Here is a 21,917-nt window from a genome sequence, read left to right on the forward strand (position 1 = left end):
TAGATCTTCCAAGGGGCACTGTGTTCTCTGCAAGCTCTCAAGTTGTGGCAAGTGGGACTGCCCAGGTCACACGCTATGCTATGCTACATGTTTTAGGCACATAGCAAGCTGCTTTCTGTTGAGTCAGAACAATTGCTCCAGTCTAGCTCAATATTTTCAACCCTGGCAGCAGATCTCCAAGGTTTCTGGCAGGGATCTGTCCCAGCTGTGGAGATGCTATCCAGGATTGAACCTGAGATCTTCTGCATGGGAAAATTTTGCTATATCAACGAGCTATAGCTTTTTTTTTTAACCTCTCAGAAGAGTGGTTGACTTGCACAAACTGGTGTAGCCTAGGGGTTAAGAGTGTGAGCTGTAAGCCAGATGGGCTCCAACCTCCCAGTTCAAATCTCACTGCAACTACAGGTTCACCAGCTCACCTTAGGGTGCTATTCTATCCATCTCCCTCCTCCAACAGGGATACCCGTAATAATATTGGCCCCACAGGGCTGTTGTAAGAGTTCCTGAAGTATTAATATGTGCAAATTGTTTTTAAAAGCTTGATAACAACAACAACAATTTTATGATATATACCCCACCTGTATGTAAATGCTTATTGTGGTAAGTACCCTAACATGGGAGGAGACATAAGTTGGTTGCCATCACTTCCTTGATCAGGATAGGGAGATAACAGAGACAAAATCTGAGACTGCTGAACAAACTCTTGAGCTGCGGTGTTTGGGGGGTTTGCTGAGATTCAGGGATTGTTGCTGGGTTTTTTATATCTTTATTTTATATCTTGTGATTTATATGGAAATTGTTCGGTTTGGTCGTATATTTTTTAACTCTTTATTGTTTATGACTGCTTTTGTTACATTGTATTTATGTATCCCCCCCCCCCATGTTATAAACTGCCTTGAGCATGGTTTGAACCATGGAAAGGCGACATACAAATAAAATTCTGTATGTCTGTATGATGTAGAGGTGCATGTAGCACATTGCACAGCAGCAAACCTGAGTTGGCCAATCACAGGCCCCTAGTGAATAAACTTGCATAACACCTATTTGTCTCGCACTACACATTTCACATGTGTATGCCTAAGAGGATCTAAGTGAACACCTAAAAACGTAATGTGTGTGAAGTGCCCCGGCAACAAGCAAACTGGGAGGAAGGGTGGCAGGTCCAGGGGTTGCCAAAGTGTTGTGTCCCCTCCCTCCACTGAAATTAGCCTTGCAAATAGCACAGGCTGCAGTGTGGGGCCATTGTGGAGTGCCTGGTGGTGCCCACCTTAATTCATGGTGGCAGAAGCAGTCAAGTTAAAGCCTTCTGTAGGGTGGGGTTGGGGTTGGTTTTCTTCATTAACTGTTGGTCATCTGTAATAAGAGACTTTTTAAAAAAATAAATCTTCAGCATTCCAAGATAATGAAGTAAATGACTAGTGCTTTTTCACACCGAATCTGGGTTCTGTTTTTTGTTGTTGCTGCACAGCATGAGAAAGCAGCCAAAGGAACGCCCAGCCCCTGAAGAGTTAATGGTAAGTAAATCTTCAGGCTTCTCATTACAACACAAACAAGAAAAGTTTTGCTGATTTATGACATGCAGAAGTTTGTTGGGGGTGTTTTTCCTCCATAAGTTAACTAACATTAAATCTAAATTTTGCTTCCAGCTCTGACAGCCAGCAGACGTTGGCGTAACGCACATAAGCTTCTATCTTGGTTTCAGAATCATAACGGTGGTTATGGGACACATTTTGTTTGAAAGGTCTCTTGATCAAAGCAAGATGCTGTCTGTATTAGGAATTACTCAGATTTCTTCTTTAATTTACTGAATTATTTCTTTTTAAAAAAACTTTTAAAAACTGAATTCTACAGTAGTTTTTATAAATTTGTATCCACCCTTATAGTATACATTGGCAGTGTTCTATAATCCTGTTACAAAGCTGATCTTGGGGTTTCTCTGGAACTTTTTCATGATTAGATGTGACGTTCTTCCTCACCAAATTGCCAAGAGAAATGTCTTCATTTCTACAGGTTGCCCTTTGTCCTTTTTTTTCTTCTTTCCTTTTTTAAAGTCCTTTATTTTGCTTTTAGGTTTACAGTCATGCTCTCTGACATGATCAGTGCATAACAATTCACTAAATACAATGGCAAGAGCAGAAACATCATAAACAACAAATCTCATTAATGGTCTTTTCCTTTCTAAGTTGCCCTTTGTTTCTGCCCATGTTGAACTTTGTATAATAATGAAACATTTTTATTTTATTTTATTCAAACAAAATCCCTTCAATACACTTTTACCCATAGATCACCTTTGTTCTTGATAGGTCAAATAGGTTTGTTTACTTTCCCAGTAGAGAACTGGGAGGAAGCTAAGATGAGTTATGTTTTCCCAACAGAATGAAATAACCATGGCCAAGAGTCACAGATTTATTTATTTTTTAAGTAAACTTTATTGAATTTTTGTAGAAGTATGTTAGACTATTGCACTGAATGCCACAGAATTGAACACCAGGGGCGGGGGGGGCAGGGGTTTGGCCTGCATTCCTCAAACAGCTGTGTACTCTACCATTTTTATTGATTGAAAAACATTTATATAAGGCTTAGTGTTTTAGAAATCTCTGAGCAGTGTGCAGTCTAAAAAATAAACAATCCACCATTAAAAAAATTAAAACAAAAGCCAAATCACAACCTAGGACCAGTAAAACAGCAAATAAAAACACATCAAAGCAGATAAAAGTGAATAAAACAGAAATTCATTAACAAATAAAACAGGATCTGGGCAAAAAGAAGAGTCTCCGCCAAAACGTCTAAAGCAATGGAGGGTTGCCGCCTCACCAGTGGCAGAGGCAAGGACATTCCTGAAACAATGCTCCAAAGGAGATTTCAATACGGCAGGAGCGAAGTGTGTGTGAAAAAGGAAAAAGTCTAAAATGCCGCTGTGCTAGTTGAGGCCCTAGAGATGCCACCTCCCTCTGCAACTCTTCCTCTGCATGGGCATCACGTTTGTCAGATATGTGACCATGTTTATAAATCTGGATGTGAGTAATTTCTGATACTGCTGAAGAGAGCTGTTAAGCAATTGCAGAAATACCTTCGTGAGGAGGAACTTTGTATTTTCCCCCACACCGTCCATTCTGTCTCTGGGTAGTGATGGTTGAGGCTGCCTTAATTTGCCGCTCTCTCTTTTTTTATTAACTTTTGATGGTTGGAAGGTTCCTGCACTTAGTCACATCTGAGAGAACTTGGAACAGGTTCTAGAGATGGAGATGCATTTACCTGATGCGTTGTTATTATTCTATGGCTGGGTAGCTTGACTATTAAACCAACAGAATGGGGTTTCATAAAACCTGTATCTCTTTGTAAATGCATGTTTTCCGTGATGCAATAGGCCTGCCACTTATAAATAAAACATCTGCAGATCGCACTTCCAACCCTCAGTATATATGTGCGTGTTCGGAAGCTGTAACACCACTCCAGGGTGTAAAGTCATAAAGACGGAGGCCAAGGGGTGAGTGCCTATAGGAACAACGACATAGAGTTATATATCTTTCCAACTACCTGCCCTGAAGTGCCAGGTCCTACTCATAAGACAGTATCTTCTCCCATCCCCCCTTTAATAATTTTTTTAAAAGGCACAATGGCTTTTTTTAAAAAGGCTCTTTTATTTATATATATATATATATATATATATATATATATATATATATATATATATATATATATAAATGCAAATGGCTTCTGAAGCCTGGCCACTCAGTATTGAAAGGGGCCTCTGACTGTGTTGAGAAGTCTGATTGATGCCCTGCTTGATACCACAGTCATAGACCCAAAAGAGAAGGGGGATGTTGCTTGTGCAGAGACCCCAACGGCTCTTGCACAGACGTTCCTGGTGCATTGTGTCCTGGATTTTGTTTTGTCATCAGATTATGCTTATGCTCCAGAGATCAGGTCACTTGGACCTAATCAGGACTGCCTTGTTCATGGTGACCCATGACAGGCCCTTCTCAGTGGCCGTTCCGGCAAGTAACTCTGCAGGCATTGGGGTTACCAGAAAGAGAGAAGTGGCAGTAAGTGATCTGGACAGTGGAACAAGGGATGGCCAAGACTTTTAAAAGCTTCATGGATAAAAGAGTCTTTCTTTCTATCTCTTTCTCTCTCTCTCTCTGGCTTTGTAATGTTATTGTTGGCATCCGTCTGTTTTGAGAGACAATGGATTGTGCCTCCATGGATGAAGTCAAACCCTCTACGTTAGAAGCGGCGAGGTTACCTCCCTGGAGCACAAGCTTGGACAGTGTGTATGGAGGTCCTGGGCTGCTCAGACAACAAGACCCCCCCTCTCAGCCTCCCTGATGTGGTCCAAAGGAAAGCAGAGCAATATGTTGGGCACCAGCTTGGCTGCAGGAGTTGCCAGAATGAGGCACCACCCAACCGTCTTAGGGACTCCACTCTGGATTTGTGTAGGGTTTACTCCTTAGCCTTTTCTTCTCCCGAAGATATCCCACAAGGCGGCTGAGATTTAGAGTCAAGAGTTTTCCTTCTCCTAGATGGGCTACTTTCCCAGATTGACGAGCCCCATCTGCTCCTCACTTCTCTCTACAGTAAGTGCAGAAACTGCCTTCTTGACCATTGGACCCACAATTAGTGTTGTCTGCTCAGTCTGCCAGAGCCTGTCTTTGCATGCAATGGAAGTCCCTAATTCACTCTTCAAAAGCTTCCTCTGATTCTTTGTACTCAAACACACAGAAAGAAAAAGAGAGAGAAGAAACAAAGACCAAAAGCACTGTGTACTACCAAATCTTATTTCTGCTGCTGTCCTATTGCATTTCAATCCATTTTAAATGGGGCTTGTGCAGCAAAACCTCCTGGTGGAATGTGGCCAAGGCCAGCTCCTAGTGGAAATGATGCTACTAACTTAGATGGGAGCTGCATCAGGATGGGAGGTTATAATAAACCCTTAAAAACTTGGCTTTCTGAAATGCATATAATAATTTAGCGATCATTAACTGAGAGTGGGAAAAGACGGGAGCTCAGCTATCTTCAAAGCTGCCACCCGTTAATTATACTAAATTGCCTGCATGGTCCCAATACCTCCAATGGCTAATACCCAGAGAACTGGAAGCATCTATTTTTATCCCTCCTCTCACTGCTTATGAATGACTTACAAATGACCTACAGCAGCTTTCACCAACCTGTCACCTTTCAGGTGCTTTGGAGTACAGCTCCCTGGGACTGATGGGAGTTGCAGTCCAAAAACATCTGGAAGGCCTTGGTCCACCTTGGTCCCCACCCTGCACTCAGCTCTCACCCATGACTCCTAGAAGCTGTCATCATGTGACAGCGGCCACACCCCAGGAAACAGCTTTGACAGGCCAGCTTAACCAGGTGCAGGTAGCCAATGAGTCTCAAAGAGTGTTCATATAAGCTCCATGTAAACACAAAGCAAAAGACCTTGAAAATCAGTGAGATAATTCACCTTGAGCCAAGTGCCTGATAAAATATACAGTGGTACCTCGGGTTACAGACTCCGCTAACCCAGAAATATTACCTCAGGTTAAGAACTTTGCTTCAGGATGAGAACAGAAATCGTGCTCCGACAGCGCAGCAGCAGCGGGAGGCCCCATTAGCTAAAGTGGTGCTTCAGGTTAAGAATGGTTTCAGGTTAAGAATGGACATCTGGAACGAATTAAGTACTTAACACGAGGTACCACTGTCTGACACTTGACTGCAGAACTATCCCAGACTTGGACATGCAATAACCTATTCTATGTATTTATTATTTTATCCTATTAGTATCATGTCCTTTCTCCAAGGAGCTTGGGATAGTGACATTTATCCCATTCTGCCCTCACAACAGCCCTACAAAGTCATTTAGGTTGAGAATGTCTGACTGGCCCAAGGCCCAAGCTTCATGCCCAAGTCTCCCTGTTCCAAGTCAGTCACTGTCTGCTTCACCACACTTTTTAGATATTTTGCCTGATGAAGACTTCTGTGGAACTTGAAAGCTTGCATCATTCTTGTTCTATTTGAGCAAGTAAAAAAGAGCCATCATTTCATTCATCCTGCGTGCTTATAGGTGGGAATCATTTTTCGTTTCTTTAAAGCACTTTTTTTACCTGGATATCAGGATAGAATCCACAAGTTCTCAGAAAAATATGCAAAGATTTGTTTACACTACTGCACCTCCATTTAAAATCTAAATCAGGCTTTGGCTTGGTGGGAGAGTCACTTTTATCTGATGGAGGTGTGTTCTCCAGGTGTGGCTGAATGCCACAGGAATTCACATGGGACAGGAGGCTATACATTTGCGCACTCCAACCCAGACGCCGTCGATCTCGGCCTCAGTGGCACCGTTTTCCTGAAGCTTTCAGTTCCTAAGCTCTATTTAATGGAATCTATGCATAGTAAGTAACCGGGTCAGAGAGAGGCAGCCTTCCCCTGTTTGAGATCAATCGCTGGCTAATACTTTATCTAGGTCACTTTATTATCTCATGGCAATGCGTTCCCATTCGCCTCCTCCTTTTGTAAGACACACTTCAGCTGTGGGGAAAGTGCGTTATCGCATACATATTAAAAACATATACCCATTCTATCTGTATGTAAATGTGCGAGGCACAGCTGGATATTGCCAAGGAGTTTGATTTACTAATGGTTATTATCTGTTCTCGCTGTTCAGTGGCAGAGAGTGTTTCAGCAAGCATGCTAACATGGAAATTGTCTCCCAGTAGCACCGGCCTGCTTTTGAGAATTGTTTAAAAAGATGGCCCCGTTTTCTGGGGCTTTTGCATGGCTGTGTTTTTTCAGATGCTGCTGCGGTCCCTTGGTGGGTTTCCTAGTGAAGCGTGTACTATTGATAGAAAGTGAAGAGCAAACCAGAGTGTTTCTTAAGGCCATTCCTCATCTGAAACACCCTCCGCTGCAGGACCCCATCAGCTCAGCCCATAGCAGAATGGCAGCTTAGCCTTCACTCCTCCTCCTCCTTCCTGGTCCCCACAGAAGTCAAGACCTGGCACTCTGGCTCTCTTTTACCCTCAGTCACAAGGGCTTCCTCTTCTCCTTCCACTCCTACCAAACACTTCCAGCGAGGATTCCTGCCGGATTGTGCCCTAGAGAAGCACAGTGCAGCAGTCCAGCATTCACCCATCCCTTGCAGTGCAGGAAGCAAGGTGAACTGGGAGGGGATCTGAGCAGGAAGCATCAGTGCATGAGATTACAAACGCTGCACCAAATTTTTATGAGGTTTGATTTGTCCTGCAGAAGTTGCCATTTGGGGGTTGGATATGAAAGGATTGGCATTCATAAGCCTTACATTCCGCTCTTCACACACACACACACACACACACACACACACACACACACACACGTATTGTAGTCCTTGTTTCTTTGAATTTGCTTCAGTGCCTTGTTTTTTTAATTTGAAAAGGCTCCTTCACTGCAGGATCCCAGGCAGTCAGGGATCACATAGTGAACTTGTTAATGTTGCAGCACCACTTAGTCAGGGCAGCAACACCCTCATTCTACACGCAAGTGGAGAAGGAAAGGAGGCTCATATCCATTGTCCTGTATAACTGGGCCAGCATTCCTTCTGCACTGGTGGCTTCATTGGACACCAGCCCCCGCCCCCCGCCCTAGCAAAACAGGCTGTTATCCCAAAGCAATAAAGCTGTAACAAAATAGAATGGCTGTATCTAAATCCAGCTATATGATTTGCAAAATATATCCAGTTTTTACAAAAACACTGGGAAATAGTTGCAATTCTATGATATCCCTGTGCAATAATGTTGCAGATGCAGCCTTTGATTAGATTTGGTTACAGGAAAGATTGTGTATTTCTAGGTAGTTGTTTGTTCCTTTTTACTGTATTTTTAAAAATATTCCTCTTCTGTCTTTTTATATAGTGGGAATCCCAAGCTACCCAAATGCAGTTATCTTCCCTTTAAAACCACTAGGGGAAGTCCTTGAAGTGATGTATTCCCTGCCTACTATTAAAACTTTGTAGTTGCATAAATTATCTGACCACCAAGGTTGGTAACTAAATTTGCAATATGTTCAGTGCTTGCAAGTAATAGTTTTCAACTCCTAGGTGCCGTGGTGTAATTACAGGACAGAGGAGCCTGGTTTTAGTATTATTATGAAGGCCAATTCCTCAAGTGACAGGAATCAGCAATGGAACCCCTTAGGTCAGAGAAAGAGTCCTTTGCTATCTTGTTCCATCTTTGCATGTAAACATTTCTAACTGATGTGGCAGAATTAGGGTGTGGAACTGAGTGCTAGAAACAGCTCTTCCCCCAACCCTTCAGAGTTCATACAGGCCTGCAGACTGCTAGAAGAGTCTTTGTGGCAGGACAGTGTTCTCCATACCAGTGTATAATGATTTCTGATCACACAGTGCCACCAGAATGAAAAGACTAAACTTAAATCCCAACTTTTAAAATCTGTGAATTATGTTATAATTAATCAAATGATACATTCAGATCCGATCATTGCTGTTGTTGCTGTTTGGTTTTAGGGTTTTTTATTTGCTTACGCTAGTAAAACATGTGTTATCAGCTTGAACTAAAAACATAAGAAAACAGAAAAATAGCCACACTTGCTGTTGTCCCTTTTTGGACTTCTCTACGAGATCAGATTTGTGCAACTGAAACCCAGCCATGGCTGTGCAGCCACTTCATTGTGCATTAGTATTGCCTGCATAGTGAAGCTGTAGGCTGATTTATTCCTCTCAAGGATAGACTTATTTGCAGCACGTGATAAGGTTACTTTTTCTCTATTGTTTATTATTTGTGCCCTTTCCTTCAAGATAAATATTCCAGTGTGTCATAATGAAAGACAAAAGAATCAGTTAAAAATACAGCCACATTAAAACTTAAACAAAAGCAGCATAAAACAAATTTGACAAGGAGTAAAGCTGCTGAAACGTCTGTGAAAATAAAAAAGTATTTCCCTTGACACCAGGAAGGTAAGGCAGGCATCAGGCAAGCTTATTGGTTGAGAGTGTTCAATGGTAGGGGGACACCACGAAGAAGGCCCTTTTCCCAGAAGCCACCCACTGTCTGAAAGGGCTTTCCACATTCACTGAAAGTTGAAAGCTGTTTTCCCTGAATGAAGGACACCACCATTTCCCCATGTGTCCTTTGGTAATGTTTATGAAGATCCATGTGCCAGTATTTGAACTGATACAGAGAAGTCAACACTTACTTGTTAATCTAGGACATAAGTCCTCAGGGGGGATTCCTCCTACGCAAGTCCCAGTGAGAAGAACAATGTTTGCCTTCAAGTCTCTTAATGATACATCTAAAAAGATAAAAATAAACATTCAACTGGAACAGGATGGATTGAATTGGCAGGTTCTAATTGCGGAGGAACGAAGATGGACATTTCCTATTTGCGTTCAAATAAACCCTGTCCGTGATGGGTCTACATTTCTCATTGGGTAATATAAATATTAAATAAATGTCTGTACAATGCTATGCCTTTGAAAACATATTCCTGAGTGCAAATTTAGGGCTGTGGGATGATTCTCTTACTCTGTAAGGGATGTAGTAATGGGATTGGTCCACCTTTAAAGCGTTCCTAAAATGGGTGCATCTATGGCTATGAAGCATTTTCTGTTTCATAGGGGACTATGAGAAACTGGTTTGTGTGTGCCCAGGATTTGTGGGAGGAGCTCCTGATCTTCTTTTAAATAACTCCAGAAGCACTTTCTCATTTGTAGAGTTGCTGAAATTACGTCTTAAGTATTTCTGCTTAAGAGAGCCTATGCCGAACAGCCCTTAATTGGATTTTCATGGTGATTGACAGCATTTCATTATGACAGTAACTTTCTTTGGCTAGACTGCCACAAACCTTGTTTGGATTCTCTCTTTCTCTTCCCCCCACCCCCCAGTTCTCCATCAAAGCTCATTTTTATCCCTGAATTCCCGGTGGCGCAATCGCAATTGTGAAAGAGCCTTTTAGCACCTTTGTTGTCTCCATCCCTGGTGGTGATTGGACCCAGCTGGTTGTAGAGAAGAATGCCCTTCTCACAAAGCGACTCTGTCTCCTGTCTCCGCAGTTTCAATAATTTTAAGAGCTCCGAAACCTGTTGAGGATTCGAAGTAGCTTTAGATGTGGAATGAGTGTTAAGTATTAGTTATCGGGAGATTAGGGCCCCGGGGACAGCGGGAGATAAACAACCACAATTAAGGCAAAATCTGCCATAGTAAACAAAATTTAGCTGAAACAGATGCCCCGACCCATTTGGGGGGATTGATTTGAGGGTGACGAGGAATCGATTTTTGTCTCATTTACACTTTGCAAAACCCCATCGTGATAAGCTGGGAGGATAAATATTTCATACACTCCTGATTTTAGTTAATTTTTTCCCTTCCTAGCACCTCACAGTGGGTCTGCTCTCTGCTAACGGTGACCAGGCCTAAGTTTATCCTGCATTCACACGGAGCAACTAATTGGCTATGAAGGGCCCCTGTGTTTAAATGGGCTTGACAGGAATTTAAATTTTGCTTCAATCAACCTCTGTGTTTGCAGCCTGCTCCACTTTCTAATTTTTAAATTAAACATTGATTTTAAAGAAAGAAAGAAAAAGAAGGCAGGCAGGCTCAGGCTTCACTTCTCTTAAGTCCCTTGTTTTTTTACCTTCCATTGAAGGTGAGGCAACCAGCACCACAAAGGTAGTGTTTCTTAAAGCAAGTGCAAGAGAAGAAAGATGGGGACACCTCTGCAGACCTGCCCATGTTAGAGGAGCACAATTAGACTCTGGGCTTAAATATTGGAGGGGCTGGTGATTTAGATAAAAGTGTGTAGTTCCTTAAAATGTGGTGAGCCAGCTCCACTGTGTTTGGGGGCCCTGCTGCCTGCTCATTCAGTTAGAGGGCCCTGGGTTTCTGCATCCATGACCCATTTGTCTGCTTGCCAGAGGCAACTGGTTGGCCATTGTGGGAACAGGATGCCGGACTAGACAGGCTTTTAATCTGATCCAGCCACCAAGATATTATCTCACTGGAAGAGGTGCTGGTACACAAAGTTCTTAACACACACTGGTAATTTTGAAATAATAATGAAGTGTAACTGGTGCTTTTACTGCCCAGAGAAAGCAGCTTCCAAAATAGCATGGTTTTTTGTGTGTGTGTTTTTGGCTGTGTTCCAGTCTGCGCTGATCCATTCTCTCCCTCACTCAAATGCTTCGTCTTCTGCTGCTCCTGAGACAATAACATTAGTGTGGTGATCCAGATAGCCAATGTTTCCCCCAACTGACCTGGCCTAATCTGCCTTTGCAATTTGGAGAGCTGTATTTGACTTCTCCGGAAGTAACCTTAAATTGTAATCTTGTAAGAATTCCAGCATTGTATCCTTCACTCCTTCTCCTAATGAGGTTATGACCAAATGCTCATTATAATTGCTTTAGACTCCTTTTAATTTTCAAGCTTATTAATCATAAGAAGAGTTATTTAAAATTGCATAAATTAATCTTAGATTAAAAGCCCATCAAAGCCTCAAAACAATTAAGAATAAGTAGGATTTCCCTGGGGCAGCAAGTTTTATTTTAATAGTGTAGCCAGGTGGATATCAGAACATTTGAAGTGTGGGGATGATTAATGTTTGCAGCGATTTTGTGGGAGAGATTTTAAAATGGCAACTCTCGAAGCCTCATCTTGAGCTTTCCGTACAATTCAAAGCTATTGCCTCTCATGTACACTAATGAACATTTTAATTACAGTGTGTGACAGGGCACTGAACTGTGCAAGAGGCCACCTTCACCATTTTAAAATGGCAGTGGAAGGAAGCTGGTGGATCTCTGGCTGCTAAGAGCATTCCTATTAGTCTGAAAAATGGCAGACATCCAGTCTTCTGAAGAATGTTGTGTAACCAAAAAGCTTGCACTTTGACTTTTTTGCACATTGACAAAAGGGTTGTGTCTCATGCACTCTTTTTCTGCATTACTACCAGTTGCTGGAAAGAGAAGCGGGTGGCGCTGTGGGTTAAACCACAGAGCCTAGGACTTGCCGATCAGAAGGTCGGCGGTTCGAATCCCTGCGACGGGGTGAGCTCCCGTTGCTCGGTCCCTGCTCCTGCCAACCTAGCAGTTCGAAAGCATGAAGTGCAAGTAGATAAATAGGTACCACTCTGGCGGGAAGGTAAATGGTGTTTCCGTGCGCTGCTCTGGTTCGCCAGAAGTGGCTTAGCCCTGCTGGCCACATGACCCGGAAGCTGTACGCCGGCTCCCTAGGCCAATAAAGCAAGATGAGCGCCGCAACCCCAGAGTCGACCACGACTGGACCTAATGGTCAGGGGTCCCTTTACCTTTACCCTTACCAGTTGCTGGAAACCACAGGAGGGGAGAGGGCTCTTGTGCTTGGGTCCTGCATGTGGGTCCCCCATTATGGCATCTGGTTGGCTACTGTGAGAATAGGATGCTGGACTAAATGGGGCATTAGTGTGATCTAGCAAAGCTCTTCTTTTGTTCTTACCATGGGCAAGCTCTTCAAAAAACCTCTTCATTGAACCAAGAATCATTGAAGTCTGTTCTTGGCTGCGTACCTGATACCGCTGACTTTTACTCCTGTCGTTGGTACTGTTTAACCTTTGTGTAATGTCAGCTGGGCAATAGAGATGCATGCAAGGTGCAGAAGTGAGATGGACCTGCCCCAGTCACATTAAGAGAACAGCTGGGAACTGACAGTGAGTCATGGAGATGTTTGGGGGGAGTCTAGGGGCAGTGACAAAGTGAGGTTCAGGAAACAAATTGCTAAAAATATTTTGGATTTTGAGGAAGGGCTTGAATGATGAGAAGTGGCTTGATGAACAAAGTGTGTCCGGACATGCTATAGCCAGATGGAGCAGGATTTCAGAGGCATAGAGACAGAAGTTTGGAGAGGACGTAGCGGCAGGATGTTGACAACAGATCGGCTGGTGAAAGTCGCTGCCATCAGAGGTGCCTCCAAGGCAGTAGCCGAATTTACTCCTGCATGTACGTAGTGAACATTCAGATTTGTATCAGAAGCCCTTTCACAAGAGGTTCAACCAACTAATCAAGAGAGAATGAAGACCAACTGCTATAGGCAGCTTAGCAGGAAAGGACAGTAATGATAAAAATGTGTCAGGATTAAGCCAAAGAATCTTGCTGGTGACTTTCAGGCAGAGAGGACCCAGGGAGCGCAATGTTTTGTTAAATGAAAACTGTTTACGCTGCACCATTGCACAGAAACCACTAAAGTCTCATTTTTAAATACCTCCAGATAAAGCTGCTCTGTTCTTCTTCTTTTTCCAGTGAGAAGTCTCACAATTGCATGCTAAGCTGTGAGAAGAACCTTTTTACCAATCAGGCCCTGTAGCCATATTTATTTTATCTCTTTGCTTTCCTCCTGTGCAGGCACTATGTGTTTTCCTCTCTCTTTTTCCTCTGTGCTGTCCTGACTAGCGTCCTGACCAGCGAGCGTGCAGTGCCCCCAGCCCTAATGTGCCGTTAACGATAGGTTAATGTACAGTATAATGTTTGCCGGGCTCTGGGTTCATTACACTTCTGAGTGCAAGGTCTTTCTGCAGAGTGCCCATGTTCCCATTGCATTATATCATGCAATAAAAACACCCTTTTAATATCACACACTAATAAACTGTACTTGAAGTGCCATCTGAGGGCACCGTCATCCTTCCTAATAAGGTTGCCTCCAAGTAGAACAGTTAGGATCTTCCATTTTATTTTATTGTTCTAGATTGAGATGCTTTCTGCATTTAAGGGAAATGCCATTGTCCCCTTTGCTCTGATATTATCGGTAAATTGTCAGCTCAGTTTTTGCCTTTGCTCAGCATTTATTGGCAATTGTTAGTCCTGTTTTCAAAGCCCACATTGTCCATGCACACCACTGGGTGTCTTTGGGAATGTCAAGAACTCCTCAGCCGGGCTTTTGATAGTGTGAAGACTGTGGGATTGTATAGCACCCCCTCTTGCAACAAATGCAGAGTGGTTGCCAAATCCAGGACCTATGTTCAAGATGCTGGTTGTGACCTTTTAAAGTCTTAAGCAGCTTGTTCCACCCTAGCTAAGGGAATGCATTTCCCTAAATGAGCACCCACATCCTTTATGAAATGGGGGGGGCCCTGCTCTAGATTCCCTTACATAGAGAAGTTCAATCTGCTTGGCTTAGAAGCAGGGCCTTCTTTTTGGTGACTCCAACCTCACCCTGAGGTCTGGCTGATGTGAAGGGTATTTTAAGACGAACATCAAGGGAAGACCTTTCTTTTGTAGGCACACGGTTGGTTTCCCCTCCATTTAGTAATAAGTCTCCAATTTTACACGTGCAGGTTTTAATAAAGGTGCTTTGAATTTGCTATGATATGTAATAAACACTTTGGTGTTTCAAATTAAGCAAATGCTGCATTTGCACGTTTTAATCCAAATGTTTAATTTCATGCACAGATTAGTCCCTTCTATAAAAATATTGAAGATGCAAAAAAGAAAGAAAGATACTAACCTACAGTGTAATAAATGCAAAAATACAGAAAGGAAAGCATTTCGAATAACTGTCAATAAGAATAAAAGCAGCAGCAGCAACCTTGAATAAAGCCAACTCTCATCCAACACCAGACGCCAAGAAAAGCTGTTGCATATGAAAATGTTTTATCCCATGGGCCAAAGCCATGCCAGGTGGGTGCCTCCAGGTGACCTCTCTCAGCTCCTGGAAGGCAGAAAATGGAGCAACACAGTGTCACTTTGTTGGTAATATTTCATGTTTGGGAAAGTTCATCCACAGGCAGGGCAGAGAATTAAGCATTGATGTTCCCTTGGGGAAGTATAACACCCAAGGGTAGGGAGAAACCCAAGGAGGCAAAGAGTCCGTAGTGGGTTACTTGGAAGTCATTACTAAACAAAGTCAAATAGTTTGAACTGTATCATTCACATCTATCAATAGGTGTTCATCTTTGAAAGGGTTAATCTTCCTGCAGAAGCCCAGTGGCTTAAAAAAAGGCAGCCCTTCTCAAGAAAATGAGATGTGACAAGTTCATTTAAAATGCCCGGTTTGTCATTGTTTATCTCATTTTCAGAGTTGGCAGAGAAAATTAGGCTGGCTGACACTCACCCACATCCATCCCCAGGCCTCTCCGACCTGACCTTTCCCTGGACTGAATCTCTTAACCACACACACACACACAGAGAGAGAGAGAGAGAGAGAGAGAGAGAGAGAGAGAGAGAGAGAGAACTTTCCCCAGAGTCTTTTAAGTTGTTCTAAATGAGGTGTTTGGGCCATCACTCTGTCTAGGCTTTGATCCCAGGGTAAACTAGAAGAAATTTTTTAGGGGAGAAATTGCAATATTTTTATCTACTTGAATGTGGCTGGCAGAATAATCAGTGTGTGTTGCTACCTTGTTCTCAGTGTAGTGAGTGTGCCCATTTTCTATGTGTAAGAACTTAGTGGCCAAGGAGAATGGAAACAAGATGGGACACATATTTCTTAACAAATATTTAAGTTTTTAGCTGTATAGCATCCTTTCTTCCTTCATCTCCCTGTTGTCCTGGAACTAATGTTAGCACACAACCTGTGTAGATGGTGTTACTCCTCTTGGTGCTAGGAGTTATATTCCACCCAACACTGTTTTCTTGATTTGGATCAGGTGATGGTACAACAGAACAGGAATGGCTAACCTGTGACCCTCTATATGTTATTCAACTACAAGTCCCATCAACCCCAGCCGCCAATCAGGGCCAAGGGGAGTTGTGGTCCAACAACATCTGGAGGGCCATAGGTTCCTCATCCGTTTCTCAGAACTTTTGCAGCAAGAAATCTGGGCAGAGCTTAGTTACAGGAAGAGGAGGAGCCATCCTTGTAAATTAAGCCAAATTTTTATACAGTGGTACCTCGGGTTAAGTACTTAATTCATTCTGGAGGTCCGTTCTTAACCTGAAACTGTTCTTAACCCAAAGCACCACTTTAGCTAATGGGGCCTCCTGCTGCCGCTGCACCGACGGAGCACGATTTCTCTTCTCATCCCGAAGCAAAGTTCTTAACCCGAGGAACTATTTCTGGGTTAGCAGAGTCTGTAACCTGAAGTGTATGTAACCCGAGGTACCACTGTATATATTTTCTACCTGTCATGTGTTGCAGCCCTGTCAGTGCTGGAGCTGAGTGGTGGCTCAGTTCAAAGGCATAAAGAGGAGCCAAGATGAGAGGAGGTTGGGACCAGAGTACTGAACAGCAAGGGAGCTGACTCACCAGTCACTTTAAAAAAACAACCTGTTGTACCAGCAGCTTCCAGAGATCAGTGGGTTTCAACTCCTGAAGATTCTGCATTCAGGGGTTCTCTCTTCAGGAGTAACGTTATGGAAAGGAAGGCTTTGTGCTAGCAGGTGGGAACTTCACCTTTAGTGTAAGCTAGATTGACTAGGTTTGTGAAGATGGAGCTGGGGGAAGATTAAGGAGAGAGTGACAGATCTAGCAGGCTGCACTAGAGGCAACAGGGCAAGCTCAAAATGTAAATGGCATGGATTTGGGCCATATGAAAGTAGAGTGGAGGGCTAGGAGAAGAAGATTAGGAAAACGAAATTGAGAGTTACCTGTTTCAAACCAGGGAGAAGGAGGAGAAGCTCACAGTGACCTTGGGGGGGGGGGGTAGAATAAGGGTTGAATGTCAAGAATACTCTCTGAGAGTATTCTTGGCATTCAACCCTAATTCTACCCCCCAAGTCACTGTGAGCACCTGAGAAAAAGCTTCACCAAAATGAATTGTTGGTAGCTATTGGACAAATGGATGCTTCTGGCTACCCAGAAACAAGAGAAAAAGCTGTGATGGGGAACCGTAAGCGTACAAGATTTCATAGGGTCCCCTTGAACCCTGCATGGTGTGGTTCCCCAAGCAAGAAACTAGGGTTCTCCTTGAACCATCCCAAGCCTCTACAGGTTTTTGAAATAAGCTTTTCTTAACATGCAAAGGAGGTCACAGGGATGGGCACCCTAGCTCTGCTCCCTCACTGTTTTCATTTCAGAGGGCAAGCTTCTGAAATGGGGAGCTACTCAGGAGAAGCCTGAGCCCAATAGAAGAGGACAGCTGGTTACACCATATTCCTTCTGTTGTGCTGCCTAATAAGCCTTCCACTTTGCTCAGCCACACGCAGAGCAAAGTGTTGGGAATCAAGGCACTAGCAGGAACACTTGGGGTTAAGCAAGGCAAAATGGTCCTGGTAGCACTTTAGGTAACAGGGCTTGCGGTGAGGATCCTCATCCTCCTGAGGAAGGCTGCTCTGAATCCAGCTCCAGAGACTGATGGGTCTTGACCCCACGCCAAGCCGATAATTCAAGGTCACCTCTTGTCTGAGGAAGTGTTTGCTGCAAGAGAAAACACATTTCAAGCTTCTGTGCATTTACATTTCTGCAACATTACCTTGCAAAATGAAGGGAGTCAATAGAGGGATATTTAAGTACCAAAGGTTTACTGCCATCTGGTTTTGGACCAATATTGCTCAAGGATAAAGTGGATCCCATTGATGCCAGCAACCTTCATTTGTTGCTGAAATGCGCAAGGAGCAAAATCCTGTTGGAATGCACATCTTTCCTCCTCCCTTTTTCCCATTATGTCCTTCCCTGCTTCTGTGTGCCTTGTGTATTTGTTTCTTCTTTCCTTAGGAATGAGATGTCTGGTTAACAAATGGGTTCTGTCTCTTTCTAACAGCCTGGAACTTCATTATACCTGCACAAACTGCCAGCTCCATTTCTGATGTAGTTGGCTTGCTTCTTCCCCCACCCCCCACTTCACTCCCCCCTCTAGCTGTATCTCTGGTTACCTCCTACCGTCTCCCTCGTCTTCCGCCTCAGTGGAATCCATTCAACAGGGGGGAAAACACTGAAGCAAGTGTTTTGGTCTGCCTTTTTCTTTCTGCCTTCCTAGCATCCTTACCTCCGACCTCTGCTGTTGCTTTCAATGACTCTCCCCACTTGGAAAAAGACTCTTCCTTGTGTCTAGGACCACTCTGGCATGCAAAACTTTATGATGTCCCCAAAAACCCTACAAATCCCTCCAGATCTACAGTTTTACAAATGCTGCTGAATTCATCTTGTGTTATCATTCTCTCTATTGCTTCTACATCAGCTTCAAATTTGTGGTTAGGAATGTATCTTTATTATTATTATTATTATTGGCAACAACACCTGTTTCCATGTTACTACCAGTGCCGTCTAACCTTTGTTTATACCCAGGAGTGTGAGACCGGATCTAACAGTTCTGAAAATGAGAGTTGGGTTTGTATATACAGAGCATTGGTCCATCTAACTCAGTATTGTGTGTACCAGTGGTTTCCAAACCCCTGTCACCCCTCAATAAACCACTTGAAAATTGCTGGTGGTCTTGGCAGACTATTTAATGATTTTTCTGCCTGTCGTAGGCGTTGTATTACAATTCAAATTCAATGGAATTACAATTAAATACAATATAAGAAAGAAAAGAAGCAATAAAATACTATCAATTATCAATGTGAATATTCAGTGTGATGGATGTGCCATCTCCCATCTTCAAGCACAGATCCACACAATGAACCATTGGTGGCTTGTGTTTGGAAACCCTTGATCTACACTGCAGTAGTTGTCCAGAGTTTCAGTGGAGGAGCTTTCCCCAGCCCTACCTGAAAATGCCAAGGATAAAGCCTGGGATCTTCTGGATGCAAAGCATGTCCTCCACCCCTGAGCTATAGCTCACCTCCAAAGGAATGTGGGAAGCTACCATATATTAGACCAGGCTGTTTCACCTAATGCAGCCCATTGTGGTCAACTCTGATTGGCGTTAGCTCTTCAGGTCTTTCCTATTGCCTGCTCCCATGATCCTTTCTTAACTGGAGGTATCGGGGATTAAACCAGGGACCTTCTGCATTTTTTATCACCGTGCTCAGACCCTTCCCCATGGGAAGTTTCTATAGATTGGGGTGGCATTAACAGTAAGTGAAAGCTTGTTTTTGAAGCTATTCCCCACCACCACCCAAAAACAATTACCATATAGGCCTGAATATAAGCCACACCTTTAAAATTTGGGGGGGGGAGAAAAGACAATACCCAAATATAAGCCGCTCCCTTAAAATTCTGCAGGCACTCACACCCATTCCGTTTTACTGTGTGTCTGTTTCAGCAGCGATATTGTAAAAGCCAAATTTTGTAAGGTCGCGAATTTAAGTCGCGCTTTAACTTTTCACGGAATTTGGAAAAGAAGTGTGGCTTATATTTAGGCCAATACGGTACTGAGCAGAGCTTGTTCCACAAAAGCAGCAGGTCTCCACCCTTTCTCTGCACCTCCCTCCTAGGAACTGAGTTTGCAACAGGGTGTGAAATGAGCTTAAGCCCTGGCCCTCCTGCCTTTCAGGTTAACTCCTGCAGTCCAGTGCCTCTTCCATTCTTCCACACAGCAATGGCATGCCTAGAGCTCCCAGACACCATTTTGTTTCCAGATTTCCTTGCTGTCTCTCTTGCTGTGGCTAATCCTGAGCAAGGCAAGTTTCTTTTTTCAACTGGTGTGAGATGGGTTTTTTCCACAGCAGGGAGCTTCTCCGCTGTAAAGGAGATTCATGGTAGAAACTGTCTGACTTTGTTTAATGGCTGGTTTTACTGGCCCAGTGTGCGTGTGCTCTCTCTCTTTTTGTCTCTGGGATCTTGATTTGTTTCCCTCTCAATTCTTCCTTGACCTTCCTCGTTTGCCAGTTTTGTTTGTGGCTGACTTATTTAAAAGGCCAGGCAGGTAATTGTAGGTTTTATTGTGAATAAGGACATTTGTTCCTATCCTCCAGGGATCTCCAAGAGTTTTACAAACACTTAAGTGAATTTAACCTCATGGCATTCTGTGAAGTCAGTGAGAGTAATTACTGTAAGGCACTTGGATACTGGAAGACTAAGCACCAGGCTTGACCAGGAAGTTATTGGAGGAGGAGCAAGTTTTGGCACTGATAAATGCCCAAGTTAGACAATCTGAAAAATAATGCAAATGTTCAAATTTCCACTTCCTAATTCCTGTAGTCACATCTTACTGTGTTTAGCAGCAATTAAGGGAATATGAGGAAAGAGGAAGTCAATGTGTACAGGGGAGGAAAGATGTTCGCATCGCTGTCAGTCAAAAGGGGAGGAGCATGCAATTCCTAGGATGGTGGTGACTGGGCGATGGAAAAGCGGCAAATCTGTTTCATAGAAAGATTCATATTGCAGAAATGGTGCAAATTTAGAACGGACCTAAAAATACTTTGGTGTCTTTGTACCATCCACAACCATCCATTTGTCCCACTTCCATCTTCAGCTGTGTTTTGCTTATTGCATCATCACCACCCTTTTGATGATTATATTTCCATGTTCTCCTGAAGGGTTTCTCTGCCTGCACCAATTTACAGTGTTACCTCTGGTACAAACTTAATGCATTCCGGAGGTCCTTTCTTAAGCTGAAACCGTTCTTATCCTGAGGCGCGCTTTCACTAATGGGGCCTTCTGCTGCATGCGTGCCTCCGGCACGCAATTTCCATTTGCATCCTGGGGCAAAGTTCACAACCAGGAACAGCTACTTCGAGGTTAGCAGAGCTCGTAACCTGAAGCATTCATAACCAGAAGCATTTGTAACCAGAGGTACCACTGTATTTGTTGCAGCTGGCTATGGCTATTAAGAAGCAAAGTTTCAACATCTCCCTTCAACCATTGATGAAGTTTGTGCAATTATTCCAGAGTACAGCGTCAACTTGAGTTTTCCCTTTGTCATTCTTTGCTTTTGTGTTAATTGTGTGAGGCTGGAGCTTTGTGCCAGTGGGTGACTTTTGAAAAAGGAGGTTTCAAGGCTTCTGGCCCCTAATCTCAAAGCAGGGAAATGCCTCAAAGGGAGGCATTCTGCACATGTTCAGTTGCACACCCTTCTTTCTAATTACTTCATCCATCATAAAGCTCACATCAGTGCAGCTGTTGAACAGAGCGCAGAATGCAGGATCTGGTAGCTCCTGCAAAGCTCTCAAGAGCTGTGTTCCTTTCTGTAAAACAAGTGCCTTCCCTCATAGTAACTAACTGAAAAGCATAACTGTTGCATTCTTAGACAGTCCATGGGGGCTGCAGGGAGCTCCCAGGAAAGAGGAGAGGGAACTTCCGCACTCAGCCATATGCCTCAATGGTCTCCTTTTTCTGTCCCTGCCACAGCCCATCTCAATAATTCCCAGTCTGATCATCTTAGTCATGTTGAGGAGAAGATGTAATCTAAATTAATATTGGGAAGCTGTGGCAGCAATCTGGTAATGCCTAAAGCAAAAATACAGGATGGTAATAAACACCTGGGAAAGGTGTGTGTTTGCCTTCTGCCCTTCGACTGGACTGGAAAACAAGCCCAGCATTTTTTCCCCTGTAATGTTTTTCTCTCCTTTTCAGATTGGACCTTTACAAAAGAAAGACACTGATTTATAGATTTTTTTAAAAAAAAACTTTAAAACAATGTTCTCCATGGAAAAGAAAAACATCAGGGGCCATAGTTTGGGTGGGGGTAGAATACCAGCCTTGCAATCAGAAGGCCCCTGATTCAGTCCAGAAACCCTCCAGTTAAATCAGATCTTGAGTAGCAATACCTGGAGATCCTTGTGTGTTTCGTACATTCATTCAGTGCTAGTTGCTGGAATCACAAGTAGGGAGAGTCCTGTCTTGTCACTCAGGTCCTCCTTTTGGGCATCTGGTTAGCCACTGCGAGAATAGGATGCTGGACTAGGTAGGCCATTGGCTCAATCCAGCTGCAGGGCTCTTCTTGTGTTCTTAGATGCTTGATTCTGTTGGTTGAGTCCATCTCTGCTTCTTTTCAGGGCCACCTCTTCATCGTCCAGTACAATGACGGGAATGCTGAGGTCGTCTCCATGTGGGTCTGCCGGATGTTAGAGGAGAGGCGTTCACAACAGCAGCAGCAGCAGCAGGGATCTCAGTGAGCCAAAGGGATGCCGAATGTCTAAAGGACAGAGACTCTGGTGTCAT

General features: G+C 43.5%; 1 protein-coding gene across 8 annotated transcripts in view; it reads left to right on the forward strand.

Moving 5' to 3' along the window:
- The window catches only part of MAP2K5 (mitogen-activated protein kinase kinase 5), a 125,623-nt gene extending 103,706 nt beyond the window's left edge, over nt 1-21,917 (forward strand). For 7 of the 8 annotated variants that reach the window (XM_053366219.1, XM_053366220.1, XM_053366224.1 and 4 more), the window contains 2 exons: nt 1,469-1,514; nt 21,752-21,917. In XM_053366219.1, coding sequence (XP_053222194.1) covers nt 1,469-1,514; nt 21,752-21,871 — 166 coding nt within the window. In that variant the 3' untranslated portion in view covers nt 21,872-21,917. Of the gene's footprint in view, nt 1-1,468; nt 1,515-14,389; nt 14,618-21,751 lie in introns of all 8 variants that reach the window. The other variant, XR_008327616.1, reaches the window with a different exon arrangement.

Source organism: Podarcis raffonei, chromosome 14 (assembly GCF_027172205.1).
Source record: "Podarcis raffonei isolate rPodRaf1 chromosome 14, rPodRaf1.pri, whole genome shotgun sequence".
Lineage (NCBI taxonomy): Eukaryota > Metazoa > Chordata > Lepidosauria > Squamata > Lacertidae > Podarcis > Podarcis raffonei.